Source organism: Catharus ustulatus, chromosome Z, assembly GCF_009819885.2.
Source record: "Catharus ustulatus isolate bCatUst1 chromosome Z, bCatUst1.pri.v2, whole genome shotgun sequence".
In the NCBI taxonomy this organism is placed as follows: Eukaryota; Metazoa; Chordata; class Aves; order Passeriformes; family Turdidae; genus Catharus; species Catharus ustulatus.
Window position 1 is genome coordinate 46,582,731 of NC_046262.2, and position 17,208 is coordinate 46,599,938.

The following is a 17,208-nucleotide window of genomic DNA, read 5'->3' on the forward strand; positions in this document are numbered from 1 at the left end:
CAGTGGCATGAGGTGCAGGGTACATCTCCAGCCATCCAGTGGCTCTTTACAAAACTGTCAGCACTCAGAGCCTGCCTTGGTGGATTTGTGGGAGCGTGATGTAATTAACCTGCCAAATCAGCCAATGTTTATATTTCGATCATTATCCATACACCACAGGGACTTTACCCACCTGTTTGCTTAAATGCAGAGCACATTTCACTTATGAATAATCTGGAAAACAGTGTCCATCATTAAGTGCACCCCTCTATCACAAGCCCATTTTTATGTTTCATCTCTTCCCTGATAGCCTGTTGTGTCCTGGGCCCACTGACTGGAAATAATTCACTCTTATGCTGCCAGTCCAGGTCCACCCAAGACACTTTAATCTCAAAAGCTCAATCCACCTGTCCATTGTCATGATGTTTTCCAGCAGCCCAACTCCTGGACGCATGCGCATCTACATGATGTACTTTTACAGTCAACTACCTGGGCAGTGAGATCTTGCCACAATTCATCAGCCCAAATGGGTTTACTTCTGCACTGCCAATTGGTATTTTTCCACTGGTTTAGCCATCCCCACAGGGCATTTGCTGCCACTCACAAGTCAGGGTAGAGGTAGATCTCTGGCCATTTCTCTCATTCAGCAATATCTACACTCTATTCCAGGGCAGTCTGGATAAATCCAAGCAAACAGTTGGGCTGTGTTTCCACCCTGGGGCAGTTGATTGCAGGTGTACTAGATACCCTCCAGGTAAAAGCAAATTATTGCACTCTGCTGCTAAAGGAATGGAGAAAAACACATTATGCAATATTAATGATGGCAGCACTTTGCTGCCTTGGACTCCAGTTCATACTGAAGTTCCAGTACAGAGAGCACAGCAGCGCTCAGTGGTGGTGTGACTTCCTTCAGATCAGAACAACCAGTCTCCACCCTCCACTGGACTTATGCACTGGCCATGTAGGGCTCTAAAGGGTGAGAGAATCTCACTGACTGCTCCTCAGTGCTGCACTTCATGGATCACCTCAGGGGTAAGGGTCATTGAGTCCGGTTGGTGTGGTATTGCCAACACTGCAGTGTTGTGGCAGTGATCATTACATTCTTCAACCCTCAGTAGTCCCACTGCAGAAGGGTCCTCTGAAAGACCTACTCAGCTACTTAATGTCCTCTGTCTCTACAGCAGTGTGATTGACTGACAGTGACTGAATGCCAGGCACACACTAAAGTCTCTCTATCACTATCACTCCCCTTTGCAGCTGGACAGGGGAGAAAAAATACAACAAACGATTCATGAGTCAAGGACCAGGGGAGATCATTCCCCACACCATCGTGGGCAAAACAGGCTCAAATTAGAGGTATTAATTGAATTTATTACTAACAAAATCAGAGCAGGACACTGAGTGTAATAAGATCTTCAAGAACGCCTTTACTGCACCCCTACCTCCATCCCAGCTCTGCCCCCTAGTGGTTCACAGGGAGACAAGGAATGGGGGTTATGGTCAGCTCATTGCACATAGCTCTCCCTCTGCTCAGGGAGAGGAGTCCTTCCAGTATTTCCACAGGCAGTCCCTCCCACAGGAGACAGCTCTCCACAAACTTCTCAGAGGTGAGTCTATCTCACAGGCAACAGTCCTCCCCAAACTGGTGCAATGTGGGTCACTCTTGCACTGAGCTCAGTCCTTCAAGGACAGGCTGCTCCAGCATGGGCCCCCCATGGGGTCACAAATCCTACCAGGAAACGTGGGCATCCACCTGCTATGGTGTGGGTCTTCTCCATGGGCTTCAGGTGGATCTCTGCACCCCCATGGATCTCCAAGGACTGGAGGGGCACAGCCGTTTTACCACGGTCATCACCACAGGTTGCATCTCACAAGCTGCTCAGCTCGGGCACCTGGAGCACCTCCTCTCCTCCATTGATCTTGGTGTCCGCAGAGTTGCTCCTCTCACATATTCTCACTCCATTCTTCTCTGGCTGCAATAAAAACTGTGCATAGTTTTCTTTCTTTCTTTCTTTCTTTTCTTTCTTTCTTTCTTTCTTTCTTTCTTTCTTTCTTTCTTTCTTTCTTTCTTTTTCTTTCTTTCTCTCTTTCTCTTTCTTTCTTTCTTTCTCTTTCTTTTTCTTTCTCTCTCTCTTTCTTTCTTTCTTTCTTTCTTTCTTTCTTTCTTTCTTTCTTTCTTTCTTTCTTTCTTTCTTTCTTTCTTTCTTTCTTTCTTTCTTTCTTTCTTTCTCTTTCTTTCTTATCTTTCTTATTTTCTTCTTCTTCTTAAATGTTATCACTGAGGCATCACCACTACTTCTAATTGGCCTAGCCTTGGCCAGCAGCACACTGATATTTGGATCTGCCAAAGATCAGCTCTGCCAGATGCTGAGGAAGCTTCTAGCAGCTTCTTACAGAATCCACTGCCTATAGCCTCCACTTCAAAAAGCAGGTTGTGTAAACCCAACACAATCAGCTATCCCAAAAGTCCAATTATGCCCTTTTGGGTTCTTGAAATACCCTCTCCTGAGGTAATCTCTGCAAAGTATGCAGACGGCCTCTGGGCCAGTCACAATGGGATGTTTTTGCCATTCATTCCCAGTCAGGGTCACTTCAGCTTCCACTACAATCAGCTGTCCAGTTCCCCCTGTCACCTCAGAAACAGAGATGGATTCTGCCCCCACACATCTTGACAGCATCAGGGTACACTGTGCACTTGTGTCAGCTAAAGACTTAGGTTCTTGTGGGTCTGATGTGCCAAGCCATTGGATCCATACAGTCCAATAGATGTGATTGTCCCTTTCCCCCACCTGACCTCTCTAGCTCTGGTCATGGTACTTGCTGCTATTTCTCATAAATATGAACTGGACATCCTTTCAAGAGGATTAGAAGTAACACCAAATCTTCTATTCTGTCTGAGGACTTGCTCACTTGAAACTGAAACTGTACTTATCCTTGAGTTTCCTCTGATGTTTGCTCGTCCTCTCAACTCACGTACCTGTGCTGCCAGCACAAAGGTGGATTTTCCATCCCACTTCCTCGCATCCTCTCTGTGGTCACACAGCAAAAACAACAGGTTAACTTGTACTTTGTACCCTCTCTCTTGAGCAGAGGGGTACCTGCTCCCAATAGCAGAGACTCTGGTCCATACTGGAGGGGCAAAGGGTATTTCCTCTCTAATCTGCTGAAGTCTTTTGAGTCTGTCCACAGTATTAGACAGTCTTTCCACAGAGAGGGTGCAGGTCAGCAGGGAGGATAAAAAGATGACCATCATATTGCTGTAGCTAGGTCATTAAGCACTCTGTTTGCTCTCCTCTCATAGACATCCATGTCAATAAGTTGGTATAGGATGATCATGTGCTCCATACAAACTTCTGCCACATGGATGGTGCACACTGAACCTCATGCAGATCTACAGGGGATTGCACATTATTTGAATCGCTAGACATTACCTCCAGCACACCCAGCTCTCTCAGGCACTGGGTACCTTTCTTCATGGTGTCCCACCTGCCTGGATGCACTACTAGACCATCCTTGAGAGAGTACCTTTGTTCTCACTTGACAGGAATCATCTCAAAGTCTGAGAGCTTCTGTCCTCTTCCCAATCCTCTTGTCAATGCCCACATCCTGGGACAGCGATCCCAGCTGCTTGGCCTCATGACCATCTAGTTTCATATCACAGGCTGATTTTGCAGCATTGGAGCAGCCAGGTCAGACTGGCACCTCTGGCTCTGTCTCTTCTTCCTATTCTATTGGCATGGGCTATTCCTGCAGTTCAGCTCCAATTTGAATGGCCACAGTGGCTGTCGGTCTGATTTCCTCCTCTTACTCCTGAGGCGTTTAGTATCAAGCAGTAGCCACTGAATAGCAGCAAAAGCCCAGAATGTTGCATAACTGCTTGCCCCTCTGGGACTGCCACAGCATTTTTCTTCCAAATATTCTGCCACTTCATTATGGTCCTGCAGTTGATCAGAAGAGAACTTCAAAATCATTGGAACAGAACAGACCTCCAAATGTCGGCCCATTTTCTCGCACGTTCCATGCCACTTATGACTTACATGACTTATACACCTTTGGTGCAGACGACCTTCTTAAAAATCTCTTTCTTGACTCTGTACATGGTGAAAACCACACTGAGGAGACTTGGCAGACCTAGTAGCATTAATGTGACTTCCTTAACATCCAAAGGGAATTCAAAATTCTCAAAAGCTGTGTAACAGGTGTGAAGGAGTAAAAGGAGGTTGGGAAAAATCATCCCCACTGAAAAGGTGGGGAAAATCATCCTTCCCTGCTCCTCTCACAGATTGGGTATGATAACTAAAGAATTCCCAGAGATTGCACCCAAGGCTAGGGTAGGAAAGGAACACTGAACACATATCCCAAATTACAGTAATTTCACGATTATAAGCCACACCTGATTGTAAGCCACACTTCCAGATCTCAGCAACATTTTGTTCTTCGTCCATATATAAGCCACACCGGATTATAAGCCGCACTTACGTTAGCAGCAAGGATCCGCGTACAACTTTCACAAAGTTGCGAATTAGTAACAGAATCACGGGATTGCAGAGTTTACTGGCTCAGCTTGGGGCCCTGCGGGCTCGGCTCAGCGCTGCCCTGCTCAGGGCCAGGGCTGGGCGGGCTCCGGCTCAGTTCGAGGCTGCTGCGGGTTCGCACTTCCAGGTTGGCAAATTTCTGAACTTCATTCATATGTTGGCCTCTCTGCAGTATAAGCCGCAATTCCAGGTTCAGACCAAAATTGTAGTCAAAATGGTGCAGCTTATAATCGTGAAATTACTGGTACTTCCTTCCCCTAATGTTATCATGTCGTGAACTGATATCACACACTACAGCAACAAAGCCATCCTGATCCCCTTCTCTGCTCTGAAAAAAAGAGCACAGTACCCACACTGAAGTATATACAGGGTTAAGTACCACACCCATATAACCAGATCACAGTGTGAGCATACTTCTGTATATAATAAAATAAATGTTTCGACCAAATTTGTTTCAAACCCACTCTGGCTAGATGCATTGTTATCTGAACCCCTTAACCTTATGCTGGGTGCCAAATAAGATTTTTGTGGTTTAGGAATGATGTCCCCTAATCTAGTGCTCCCACTGAATCACTTCAAACCAAATGTCATTTGCTCACTCAGCCCTCCCCCTGCCATGATATGGGGAGGAGTACTGAAGGCACAAAAGGTAAAGACTACGGGTTAATGTAAGAACAATATACTAGAAACAGCAGTGAAGTAAGAATCTAACAGTCACAGTAACAATATTAATAACAGGGTGTACAAGAAATTATTCACACGCAAAAATGCTCATCACATAACAGTGTGCATGAACCAACTCCACACCATTCCCAGCTGGAAAAGACACTCATTCCCTGACCATGGCAATGATGTAAGGCGGTAGAGAATAACCACCTGGCTTCAGTCCTGTCTGTAAATAGGCTGTAAGTACAGCAGAGTACAGTAATTTCACGATTACAAGCTGCACTGACTATAAGCCACATCGCCGGGTGTTGGCAAACATTTTGTTCGTTGTCCATACACAAGCCGCACCCAATTATAAGCTGCTCTGTCGTTCACAACGAAGACCCGCGTGCAACAAAGTTGCCAAATAGTAACAGAATCGCGGCATGGCGGGGTTTACTGGTTCAGCTCCAGCCGTGTGGGCTCAGGGCTGCCAACGGGGCCAGGTGGCCCAGCTTGGCGCTGCCACTCGGCAGGGCTGCTCAGGGCCGGTTGCTGCTGCCGCTGGGCTCGCTCACCCCGGCCCGTCGCTGCGCCACGGTGGCAGTGGGCACAGAGCCCGCCAGCACCCATGCCGCAGGGCCAGCAGGAGAGAGCCCCTGCCTCCCCCCCGTGCCGCGGGGCCAGCAGGAGAGAGCCCCTGCCTCTCCCCTGTGCTGCGGGGCCAGCAGGAGAGAGGCCCTGCCTCTCCCCCAAGCAGCAGAGCCAGCAGGAGGGAGCTCCCCTGCCTCTCCCCGCACCGTGCTGCCTGCACGAAGTGGCTCCACCCACCGCGCAACACAGTAACCACTTTGTAACAATCACGTAAATGCCGGGTTTTACTGGCAGGCGTTCGACTTGGCAGTTTGCACTGACTCGGTTTGCACTTTTGGGGTTGGAAATGTCAGAAAATTATTCACATATTAGCCGTTCCTGAGTGTAAGTCGCATTTCCGGTGTGGGAGCAAAATTTCTGTCAAAACAGTGCGGCTTGTAATCGTGATATTACTGTATATATACTGAAGAACACACAGCCTAAAATACGTTTGGCATTTTCAAACTTGCAAGACAAGTTCTTGTTTAAATTCCTTGCTTGTTTGCTTACCCCACACACCGCATCCAAAAGTAGCTTCCTAGTCAGCCTCTCAACCAAACCTTCAAAGCACACAACAGATCAAATCAGACTTAAGGACTGAACTCACAAGAAACCTTCATTGTTCTCACTCAAAGTGCACCAGCAAATTCATGATGAAGCCCAGAAAAGACAAAGTATTTTGGTTGTGAATATCTGATTACACAGAAACTGTAAGATAGTAAAACTGAAAAGTCTCCTACTGTTTTTTTACCAAACTCTATTTAATTAATTAATTGCCTTCTCAACTTCTATTCTCATACTTGTCTTCTTTTATATTCCCACTTTTTAGTTAACTTTCCAAAGAAAATGAGGCTTATACAACCATTGCCTGGGAATTTGGTCTCCCAACAGCCTCAGGCACACCTTCTTCCCAATGCAAACAAATTTTACAAAAGAGTAAAAAATTCTGAGATAATTTAATTGTAAAAGGTTTCAGGAAAATAGTTGTATGAATGGAAAAGAAAATCCCTGCAACTGACTGCTGAATTTAGACAGATTTTGTAATCCAATATGAGAGACAGAGTCTTAAAACAGTAGGTATTCCTAATAAAAGATGTAATCACACTGTGATGCTGGAAAACATGGAAATTGATCACCACTGACCCTTAAATGTAAGGGGCAATATGAAGTCCATAGTACATGAACAACTAGCATCAGTCCTTCACAGGGATCACGATAGGTCATGCAGCTGTGTCTTGATTTCAGCTTTCAGCAATAACAACCAGTACCTTCTGCGCAGACAATCCTTACTCTGATTTGTGGTACCCGAAGGTCTTGGAAAGCAGGAAAAGGAAGTCAGTCTCTGAAGACTTTTTTACAAAAGAGAACTGGATGAAAGTGACAGTGAGAAAGGAGCACAATGTAACTTATGGTAAAGGCACTTACTAGTTAGGGTCTGCAGTAATCTACATAATGATTTGGAAAACACCTTATCAAAAATGAGGACATATCTCTAAAAGGGTCCCTATCAACCAAATGCAGGAAATAAATGGATTGTCATGAGAATCTGAATTTCAAACAACATGTTTAACAGCTGGAGATCAATCACACATTAATTTTTTAAAATAGAAGATACCTCTGACAAGCAAAAAACAGAAAATGCAAATGGAAGGAGACTCTAGGACACTTTGGGACCATTTATTCTTCTTATGGGTTCATGCTGGTTGGATGCCAGGTACCTACCAAAGCCACTTACTCCCTTCCCTCAGCAGCTGGACAGCAGAGAGAAAATCTAATGAAGGATTTATGGGTTGAGACAAAAACTGGGAGAGATCATTCTTCAAGAACCACCACAGACAAAAAAGGCTCTAATTAGAGATATGAATTAAGTTTATTATTAAAAAAATCAGAGCAGGATAACAAAAAGTAAAATGAACCCTTAAAAATATCTTCCCTTTTTCCCAGTTCTACCTCCTACCCCAGCAGTGCAAGGAGACACACACAGAGTGGGGGTTGTGATCAGCACACCATGTGTTATTTCTTCTGCTGCTCAGGGAGAGGAGTAGTTTCCCTGCTGCACAGTAAGGTCCCTCCCACAGGAGACAGTTCTCCATTAACTTCCCTGATGTGAGTCCATCTCATAAGCAAAAGCTCTCTGTGAACTGCTGCAACATGAGTCCATTCCACAGGCAGCTGTCCTCCCCAGACTGCTGTGCAGCATGGGTCAGTCTTCCACAGGGTGCAGTCCTTCAAGGACAGGCTGCTCCAGTCTGGGAGCAAGGCCCCTCTCTCCATGGATCTCCTACGGGATCACAGCCTCCTCTCAGGCATTGACCTGCTCCACTACATGGCTCTTCCATGCAATGCAGGGGCTCAGCTGCTTCCCCATGGACCGCACTACAGACTGTAGGGGAATCTCGACTACAATGCCAGAGCACTTCTCCCCCTTCTTCTCCACTGACCTTGGTGTCTGCAGAACTGTTCCACTAAGATGTTCTCATTGCACTCTAGTTGCAGTAACAACTTGTTTTTCTTTCTTCTCAAATATGTTATCACTGAGGCCTTGCTACCATTTCTAATTGACCCAGTCTTGGCCAGTGGCATATTCGTCTTTGGAGCCACAAGGGATCGGCTCTGCTAGACACTGAGGGAGCTTCTAGCAGCTTCTCACAGAAGCCACCCCCTGTAGCTTGCCACCTGCTTCCAAAATCAGCCCATGCAAACCCAAAACAATACTACACAAGCATGCTTGATGTAATTTTAAGTATTGATGGATAATGTCTACCACATCCAGAAGCATTTGGTTGACTGGTCTCCTTGTACCAAGGTAAACAATGCTACCTGTGGTCCTTCAGCTTACTCAAATGTTTAACCTGAGCTGCATCTGTACTCAAAACACAACATGAGAAGTGGCACTTGGGAGATCTCAGCACATTAAAGACAGTGGTTTAAAACAACCCTGAAAGGCATTTCCTGACAAATCTCTTTGAAAATGTCAGCTATTACACCCAGAATGGTCAAGAATCCTGCAACAGTAGTCCCAGGAAGGATTTCAGGACTCAGATTATTATAAAACATAGAGATTTGGCTTTGTTAGGCACTTAGGAAGTGTCAGTCAGAATAAGAAGCCAAGTGAGTGGCACACAGCATACTAGTCAGAAAGTAATTTCATGAGTATAAGGCGTACCGGAGTATAAGGCGCACTTTCGGGTGTCGGTAAATTTCCAAACTTTGTCCATATATAAGGCACACCAGCGTAAAAGGGGCACTTTTTTTTTTTGCAGCGAGGATCCGCGCGCAACAAAGTAATGAATTAGCAACGGAATCACGCGAACGCAGGGTTTACTGACTCGGCTCAGGGCCGGGTGGGCTCGGCTCAGGGCTGCTGTGGCTCCCACCTCCGGGTTGGTAAATTTTCCAACTTTGTCTATATATAAGGTGCTCCGGGGTATAAGGCGCTCTTCCAGGTTCAGACCAAAATTTTAGTCAAAATGGTGCACCTTATAGTTGTGAAATTACTGTAATCTTTTCCTGGTCAAAACCATCCTTCTGACTTGTTCAAGTTGTTTTCATTTTTTCCCCTTTTAATTAAAAAAATCCTTAAATCTTACATTTAAATCATAGTACAAAGGCCACACTTTTTCACCTTCAATTATACTGAATCCAATATTGATTATACTGGAAATGTTTTATCTAATATTTAGCAGATCAAATTAGTTTCAAAATTTCAATTTTGTTCTCTATCAATTTTTGCAATTTCCACTTTTCTCAAAAAAGAAGCCAGGCACTGACAGATATTCTTCAGATAAGGGAATTTTTCTTCAAAACTCCCATATTACATAAGAAATAGTGTACAGTGATTTCACGATTACAAGCTACACTGACTATAAGCCGCATCTCTGGGTGTCGGCAACATTTCGTTCCTTGTCCATACATAAGCCACACCTGATTATAAGCCGCTCTGTCGTTCACAGCGAGGACCCGCATGCAACAAAGTTGCAAAATACTAATAGAATTGGGGGATGTCAGCGTTTACTGGCTCGGCTTGGGGCCGGGCAGGTTCGGCCCACTCGGGGCTACCAATGGGGCCAGGTGGCCCCAGCTCAGCACTGCCGCTCGGCGGGGCTGCTCAGGGCTGGCTGCCGCTGCCACTGGGCTTGCTCGCCCTGGTCTGGCACAGCCCCGTGGCGGCAGACAGGGATGGAGACCACCAGCACCCATGGTGGCGGCGGCAGGCAGGGATGGAGCCCGCAGACACCCATGGCAGCGGTGGCAGGAGGGGACGGAGTCTGCCTGCTCCTGCAAAAGCAGGCGGGGGTGGGAGCCCCCCGCCTTCCCCTCAGGCTGCAGGGATGGCAGCACAGAGCCCCCCGTCTCTCCCCCAGGCTGCGCTGCCCAAAGGAGGGAGCCCCCATCTCTCCCCCGGGCTGTGCTGCCCGAAGGAGGGAGCCCCCATCTCTGCCCCGGGCTGCGCTGCCCGAAGGAGGAAGACCCTGCCTCCATCCCCCCCACCGCCGCACTGCCGGCACGTAGCCCAGCTCCACCCACTGCGCAACAGAGTAACCAATTTGTAACAATCGCGTAATCCCGGGTTTTACTGGCAGGTGCTTGGTTCGGCACCTCGGCTGCACTTCCGAGGTAGGAAATTTCAGAAAACTTCACATATTAGCCGCTCATGAGTGTAAATCGCATTTCTGGGGTTAGAGCAAAATTTTAGTCAAAATGGTGCGGTTTATAATCGTGAAATTTCATATCTATGCTATGAAATAAGTATTTCACAAATATTACAGTAATTTCACAAATACAAGCCGCACCAATTTGACTAAGATTTTGCTCCTAAACCGGAAATGCGGCCAATATTCAGGAGCGGCTAATATGTGAATAATTTTCTGACATTTACAACCTCAGAAGAGCCAGCCAGAGTGTCAAGCCGAGCTGCTGCAAAGTCGGCATTTTGCGATTGTTACAAATTGCTACTCTGTTGCACGGCGGGTGGAGCCTGGCTGCCTGCAGGCAGCACGGGGGGCGGGGAGAGAGGCGGGAGAGCTCCCTCCTTCACTCCTCTACCTCAGCCCGGGGGAGAGACGGGGGGGCCCAGCGCCGCCACTGCCACGGCCCGGGGAGGAGAGGGGGGACCTGGGCCGCCATTGCCGTGGCTCGGGGAGGAGAGGGGGGACCCGGGCCGCCACTGCCCCGGCTCTGGGAGGTGGCGGGGGACCCGGGCCGCCCCTGCCGCGGCTCGGGGAGGCAGTGGGGGGCTCCATCCCCGCCTGCCACCACAGGGCAGCGCCGACCCGGGGTGACCGAGCCCAGTGGCAGCGGCGGCTGGCCCCCAGTGGCCCCGCCGAGCGGTAGCGCCGGGCTGGGCTACCTGGCCCCGTCAGCAGTCCCTAGCGGGCCGAGCCTGCACAACCTTAGCTGAGCCAGTAAACCCCGCCCTGCCGCCATTCTGTTACTATTTGGCAACTTTGTTGCACGCGGGTCCTCCCTGCGAACGACAGAGCGGCTTATATTCAGGTGCGGCTTATTTATGGACAAAGAACGAGATATTTGCCAACACCCAGAGATGCGGCTTATACTCAGTGTGGCTTGTATTCGTGAATTTACTGTACGTAAATATTTAATTAAAAAAACTCCAACATTTTAGAAATAAAATGTCAGTGCTTTCCCTCTTCATAACAAAGTATCACAAGTATCCAATTACACTAGTAATGGTTACGGAGGGTTATGGAGTCTTTTAAATTATAGCATGTTTTTCACTTGCTGTGTTCCTCAAATACAGCTGCCACTCTATCGAATGCAGCAGGCTAAATGGGCAAGCAAATCCTCAAACCCTAGTTTTCTGGCCTAGAATTACCTTCTCAATTACCACAAACTACATTATCTAGGTTTATGTGTTATCCATAGCATAGTTAAGAAGAGCACAGATAAGACTACGACTACTACGCTATATAAGAGAGTACAGTAATTTCACGACTATAAGGCGCACCCTTTGACTAAAATTTCCCCCCGAACTTGGAAGTGTGCCTTATAGTCCAGTGCGCCTTATACGATGTACAAAGTTGCGACATTTGCCACCCCAGAAGTGTGAGCCCGCAACAGTCCCCAGCTGAGCAGAGTCCACCCAGCGGCAGCATCAGGCCAGTGCCGGACCAGGGTGAGCCCGGCGGCATCGGGGCAGCCCCTGATGTGGGGCGGGCTCACCGGTATTGGGGAGGTGGCCCCGTGGGGCGGGCCTGCCGGCATCAGGGTTGTGGCTGCGCGGGGGTGGGAAAGAGCAGCGACGCAGCCCGGGCGGGGGGGCAAAGCCGCTGGCATCGGGGAGGTGGCCCCACGGGGCGAGCTCGCCGGCATTGGGGTGGCCCCTGCGCTGGGCGGGCCGGCCAGTATCGGGGCGGTGGCTGCATGGGGGTGGGAAAGAGCGGCGACGCAGCCCGGGCAGCAGGGTAAAGCCGCTGGCATCGGGGAGGTGGCCCCGTGGGGCAGGCACCCCGGCATCGGGGAGGCGGGCCCGCTGGCATTGGGGCAGTCCCCGTGCGGGGGGGGAAAGCCGCCAGAATCGGGGCGGCCGCTGCGCGGGGAGGGAAAGCCGCCGGACTCAGAGCAGTGGCAGCACGGGGCGAGCCTGCTGGCATCGGGTCACCTGGAGCGCCAAGGGACTCCCGGAGCGCACCGGCAGTGCGGGGTTCCCGGTGCGCCAGAGGGGCGCGTGACACCCGGAGTGCCAGGGAACTCCCAGAGCAGCAGGGCCCCGGGGACGCTGCATGGAGCGGCGGCGGACATAGCCCAGCCCCAGGGACACTGCACGCAGCGGTAGCGGGCATAGCCCGGCCCACCGGGTACAGGCGGGCCCAGGGGCCAATGGCTGCCAGGTTGAGGCGGGGCCTCGGCGAGCAACCGCGCAGGGCAGGTGGGGGTGGATCCTCGCCACAAAAAAGAAGTGGGCCTTATAGTCCGGTGCGCCTTATCGTCGTGAAATTACTGTAATTTTTATAGATATCTCATCACAAGAAATTAAGTTAGATGTTTCTGTGCTGGACTTCCAAATATTCATTCAGACGTAATATGGGTACAGAATTTATTAGGGAAGATGTAAGAATAAAGAAAAATTAGACAAATTATATACATTACAATTTTTTAAAATGAATACATAACTTTAAGAAAGGCAATTACATAGACTAAACTTACTAATAGTTTACAAATACACACTTTCTTAAATTTACACAGTTACGCATTCTTAAACCAGGTAAATTAAAGATACAAACAAATAAATTTTTGCAACACTGTATTGAGGTTTTAAGATTCTTTTATAGAGGTATACGTGTAAAGTTCACGTTCCTGTCAGAAAATTTCAAACAGATGACTAGAACAAGTAGTTAGTATTTCTACCTTGCAATAGTTGTTGAATGACTGAATCTCAAGATTTTTAATAGATGATCACATATTCTTTTACTCAATCAAGCATAACTGGAATGATTGTTCAACAAAGGAAGACAACAGGAATCCACATGTAACTTGGCTTCCTAGCTCACAGAGCAGTTTGCAGTCAATAACTCTTCAACCTAAGGACCTATTTCAGCTTTGGAAAGCAGTGTAAGTCATATTTTAAAACTGAATACTCTGTAGAAGATAGAAGTAGAAAAGATAGCTCTTGACAAATGTTACTAAAACTTACCTTGCTTATAGGATCAGAAAACATTAAGGTTGGAAAAGAGCTCCAGGACCATCAAGACCAACCTTCGACTGAATATCCCCATGTCAACTAAACCATAGCACCAAGTGCCACATTCAGTTCTTTCTCGAACAGTTCCAGGGATGGTTACTCTACAACTTCCCTGAGCAGCCCATTCCAACATTTAACATCCCTTTCAGTGCAAAGATTCTTCCTTGGCATCCAAACTGAACCTCCCCTGACACATCTTTAGGCTATTTCCTCTCATTCCAATATCTAACCCTTTCAGTAAAGAAATTCTTCCTTGATGTCCAAAATTAACCCTCCCTGACACAGTTTGAGGCCATTTGTTCTGTCCTGTCACTGACTGAGATGAGACCAACCCATGGAGAACAACCCCATCTTGTAACACCCTCCTTTCAGGCATAAAAAGTCATAGAGTTGAAGAGAGAGATAAGGTCTCCCACAAGCCTCCTTTTCCCCAGGCTAAACAACCTCAGCTGACCCTATTCTCTACATCCTTCACCAGCTCTGTTGCCTTTCTTGGACACACATTTCCGCACCTCCTTCTTGAAGTAGAGGACCCAGAACTGAACACAGGATGTGAGCTGGGGGATCACCACTACACAGGGGGACAATCACTGCCCTGGTCCTGCTGGCCACACTATTTCTCATAGACCAGGATGCCATTTGCCTTCCTGGCCACCTGGGCACACTCTGGCTCATGTTCAGCCAGCTGGCAATCAGCACCCCTTGGTCCTTTTCTCCTGGGTCACCCTCCTGCCACTCTTCCCCCAGCCTGTAGTACTGCATGGGGTTGACATGATCCAAGTGCAGCAACCAGCACTGGCCTTATTGAACCTCACGGCACCGGCCTTGGCCCCTTGGCCTGGCCTGGCCAGGTTACTCTGCAGAGCCTGCCTATGCTCCAGCAGATCAACACTCGGCTCAGCTTAGTGCTGTCTGGAAAACTCACTGAGGGTACACTCAATCCCCTCATCCACACCACCAATAAAGACATTAAGCAGGACTGGCCCCAGTACTGAGCCTTGGGGATTCCCAGTAGTGACTGACCACCACCTGGCGCACAATTCACATATTCTGGGCCCAGCCTTCCAGCATGGTCTTAACCCAGTGAAGAATGCACTTGCCCAAACCATAGGCTGCCAGCTTCTCCAGGAGAATGCTGTGGGGAGAAGTATCAAAGGCTCTGCTGAAGTTCAGGTACACAACATCCACAGCCTCTCCTCCTTCACTAAGCAGGTCACTTGGTCATAAAAGGAGATCCAGCTGGTCAAGTAGGACATTTCTAAATCCACACTGGCTGGATCCTCTGGTTGTGCTGTATGTGGGACATGACTGCAGTCAACACAACCTGTTCCATAAACCTCTTTGGCATTGATGTCAGGTTGACAGACCTGTAGTTCCCTGAATCCTACTTCCTACTTCAAAAACCTTCTGACAGATATAGGAGTCATAGATAAATAAGATAAAGATCCTCTGTGGTATAAAAGCAATTATGGAACAGTAACAATTAAAAGAAAAATGTTTAGTAGAGAAAACCACAAAATCCTGTTGCTTCTCATGTATGTTTTACTCAAGTTAATTTCATTTACGGGATTTCTGAAATGTAGAAATTATTTCACTTTGACATCCTATCAAGATGTTTCTAAAACTACTGGAAATTCTTATTTAGTACAATGCCCTTATTTTAATTTTTTTTCTTTTTTTTTCCCTTACATTATTTTATTGTTACAACAAGCTTTCAACAAGCAGTATCAGAAACAGGTTAATGCGTTACTTTACCAAAATATAGCACACCTTTCTAGCTGCAGTGGTTCTAGAAACAAAACCCATTTGTTTCAAACAAAAGCCAAAACAACTAATCCCTTTACATAAAACACTGACAGAAATGTAAAGAGGAGATTATCGTGTAAAAATTAATCATCCTGTGGTCTAGTTTCTGGTGGCCATGGCCTCCATAGAAGCCCACCAAAATCCTCTGGTATCCTTCACTTCTTAGGAGATATCTTTAGGGAAAGATTCTAAGCCCTTTCTCTTACATTTGTATGAATTAAGTCTTTGAGAGGACGATGGAAAGAGAACGTCTGCTAATCACAAGTAGTGGTGCTACATTGTTTCTTTAAAAAAAAATTGTAAGGACATGCCTTTGCCACAACTGAAAGCTCTGCTCCAAAAATGAATTATGCAAGGGAAGGGATCTGAGTTGAATTACACATCTCACTAAGAAATGAAATATTAAATTACATCTTCACACACTAACTGATACTGAAATGTAAGCATGTGCACTATACCCACAGTAAAAATACTATACTGTATAAATTGTGAAATGGATTTCTGTTGTTTACATTAACAATAACACTCCGTACAACCATTACATCCTAACACAACAAGCAATGAGGAATCTGAAATTAACTCTGGAACTATACCAGATAATCAATACTCACTGTTGCCCGGTGTATCTCCTCTGATCTGCCATGTTCTGAATCTCTAAACAATCATCTTACTTTCTCTACTTAAAACACCACAAATACTGAAATGCTAGGTTTTGAGTTTATTATTTCTCCTTGCCCTTGAGATCAGTTCCACAGATGACAGCACAAAATGTAGTTTGATTCAATTAATCTCCCGTTTTAGGAATACTAGACACCAGGAGACAGAGATGGATTCCAACAGAACAGGGATATTCTCAAAATTATGGGAATTGGGCTAAATAACATGGTAAAACCTGCATATTCAGGAAATACAGCTCTCCCACAACCCTAACTAACCTAGAATAAGTTTAACTAAGTTTAATTGTGAGTAGAATTTTAAATGTTCTGTTTTAGAATACTATAATTTCTGATGTTCTTTTATTTCTGCGCTTGGAACCACTTGTGTAGACAAAGCATCTAAAGAATATCACTGAATCACAGAAGCTCTTGAGTTGCAAAAGACTCACCAGATTCATCGAGGTCCAACCCTTGGCCCTGCAAATGACTCCAAGAGTCACACCATGTGCTTGAGAGTACTCTCTAAACACTTCATGAACTCAGACAGACTTGGTACAGTAATCACTTCTCTGAGCAGCCTGTTCCAGTGCCCAAGCATCCTCTGAAAAACCTTTTCCTGATGTGTAAACTAAACATCTCCTGACTGAGCTTCATGTGATTTCCTTGAATCTCATCAGTGCTCACCAGAGATCAGCACCTGTTTCTCTGCTTCACCTCTCAATCTCGTCCAGGCTGAATAAACCAAATTACCTCAGCCGCTCCTCATAACGCATTCTTTCCAAACCCCCTAGCATCTTCATAACGCTCTTTTAAATATTCTGCAATAGGGTTTTATTATACTGTGGTGCCCAAAAAGGCACATACTATTCAAAGTGAGGCCCAATCAAGTGCAGAACAGAGTGGGACAATCACCTCTCTTGACCACCTAGTGATGCTGGGCCTGGTTTGCCCTCCTGCCTGTAAGGGCACATTACTGACTCATATTCAACTTTCCAGGACCCTCGGTCCCTTTCCACAGCACTGCTCTCCAGCCTCTCACTCCCTGGTCCATGCACACATGGGCTGCCCCATCACAGCTGCAGAATCCAGTACCTGATCTCGTTAACCTTCACACAACTGGGGACTGATCATCTCTTTAACTTGCTGAAGTCTAACTGCAGGGCTTCTCTGCCTTTAAGAAACAAAACAGCACCTCCCCATCTAGTGTCATCTCAAGACTTACTTTCAAGCTCTGCCTCCAAGTTGCTAACGA

General features: G+C 47.0%; 1 protein-coding gene across 9 annotated transcripts in view; it reads right to left on the reverse strand.

The window, feature by feature from the left end:
- Positions 1-17,208, reverse strand: part of KIAA0825 (KIAA0825 ortholog) — a 276,964-nt gene that overhangs the window by 238,695 nt on the left and 21,061 nt on the right. For 4 of the 9 annotated variants that reach the window (XM_033084903.2, XM_033084905.2, XM_033084902.2 and 1 more), the window contains exon 1: positions 1,713-1,982. The exons of the other annotated variants lie outside the window; for them this stretch is intronic. In XM_033084903.2, coding sequence (XP_032940794.1) covers positions 1,713-1,757 — 45 coding nt within the window. In that variant the 5' untranslated portion in view covers positions 1,758-1,982. Of the gene's footprint in view, positions 1-1,712; positions 1,983-17,208 lie in introns of those variants that run through there. 9 annotated transcript variants of the gene reach the window in all.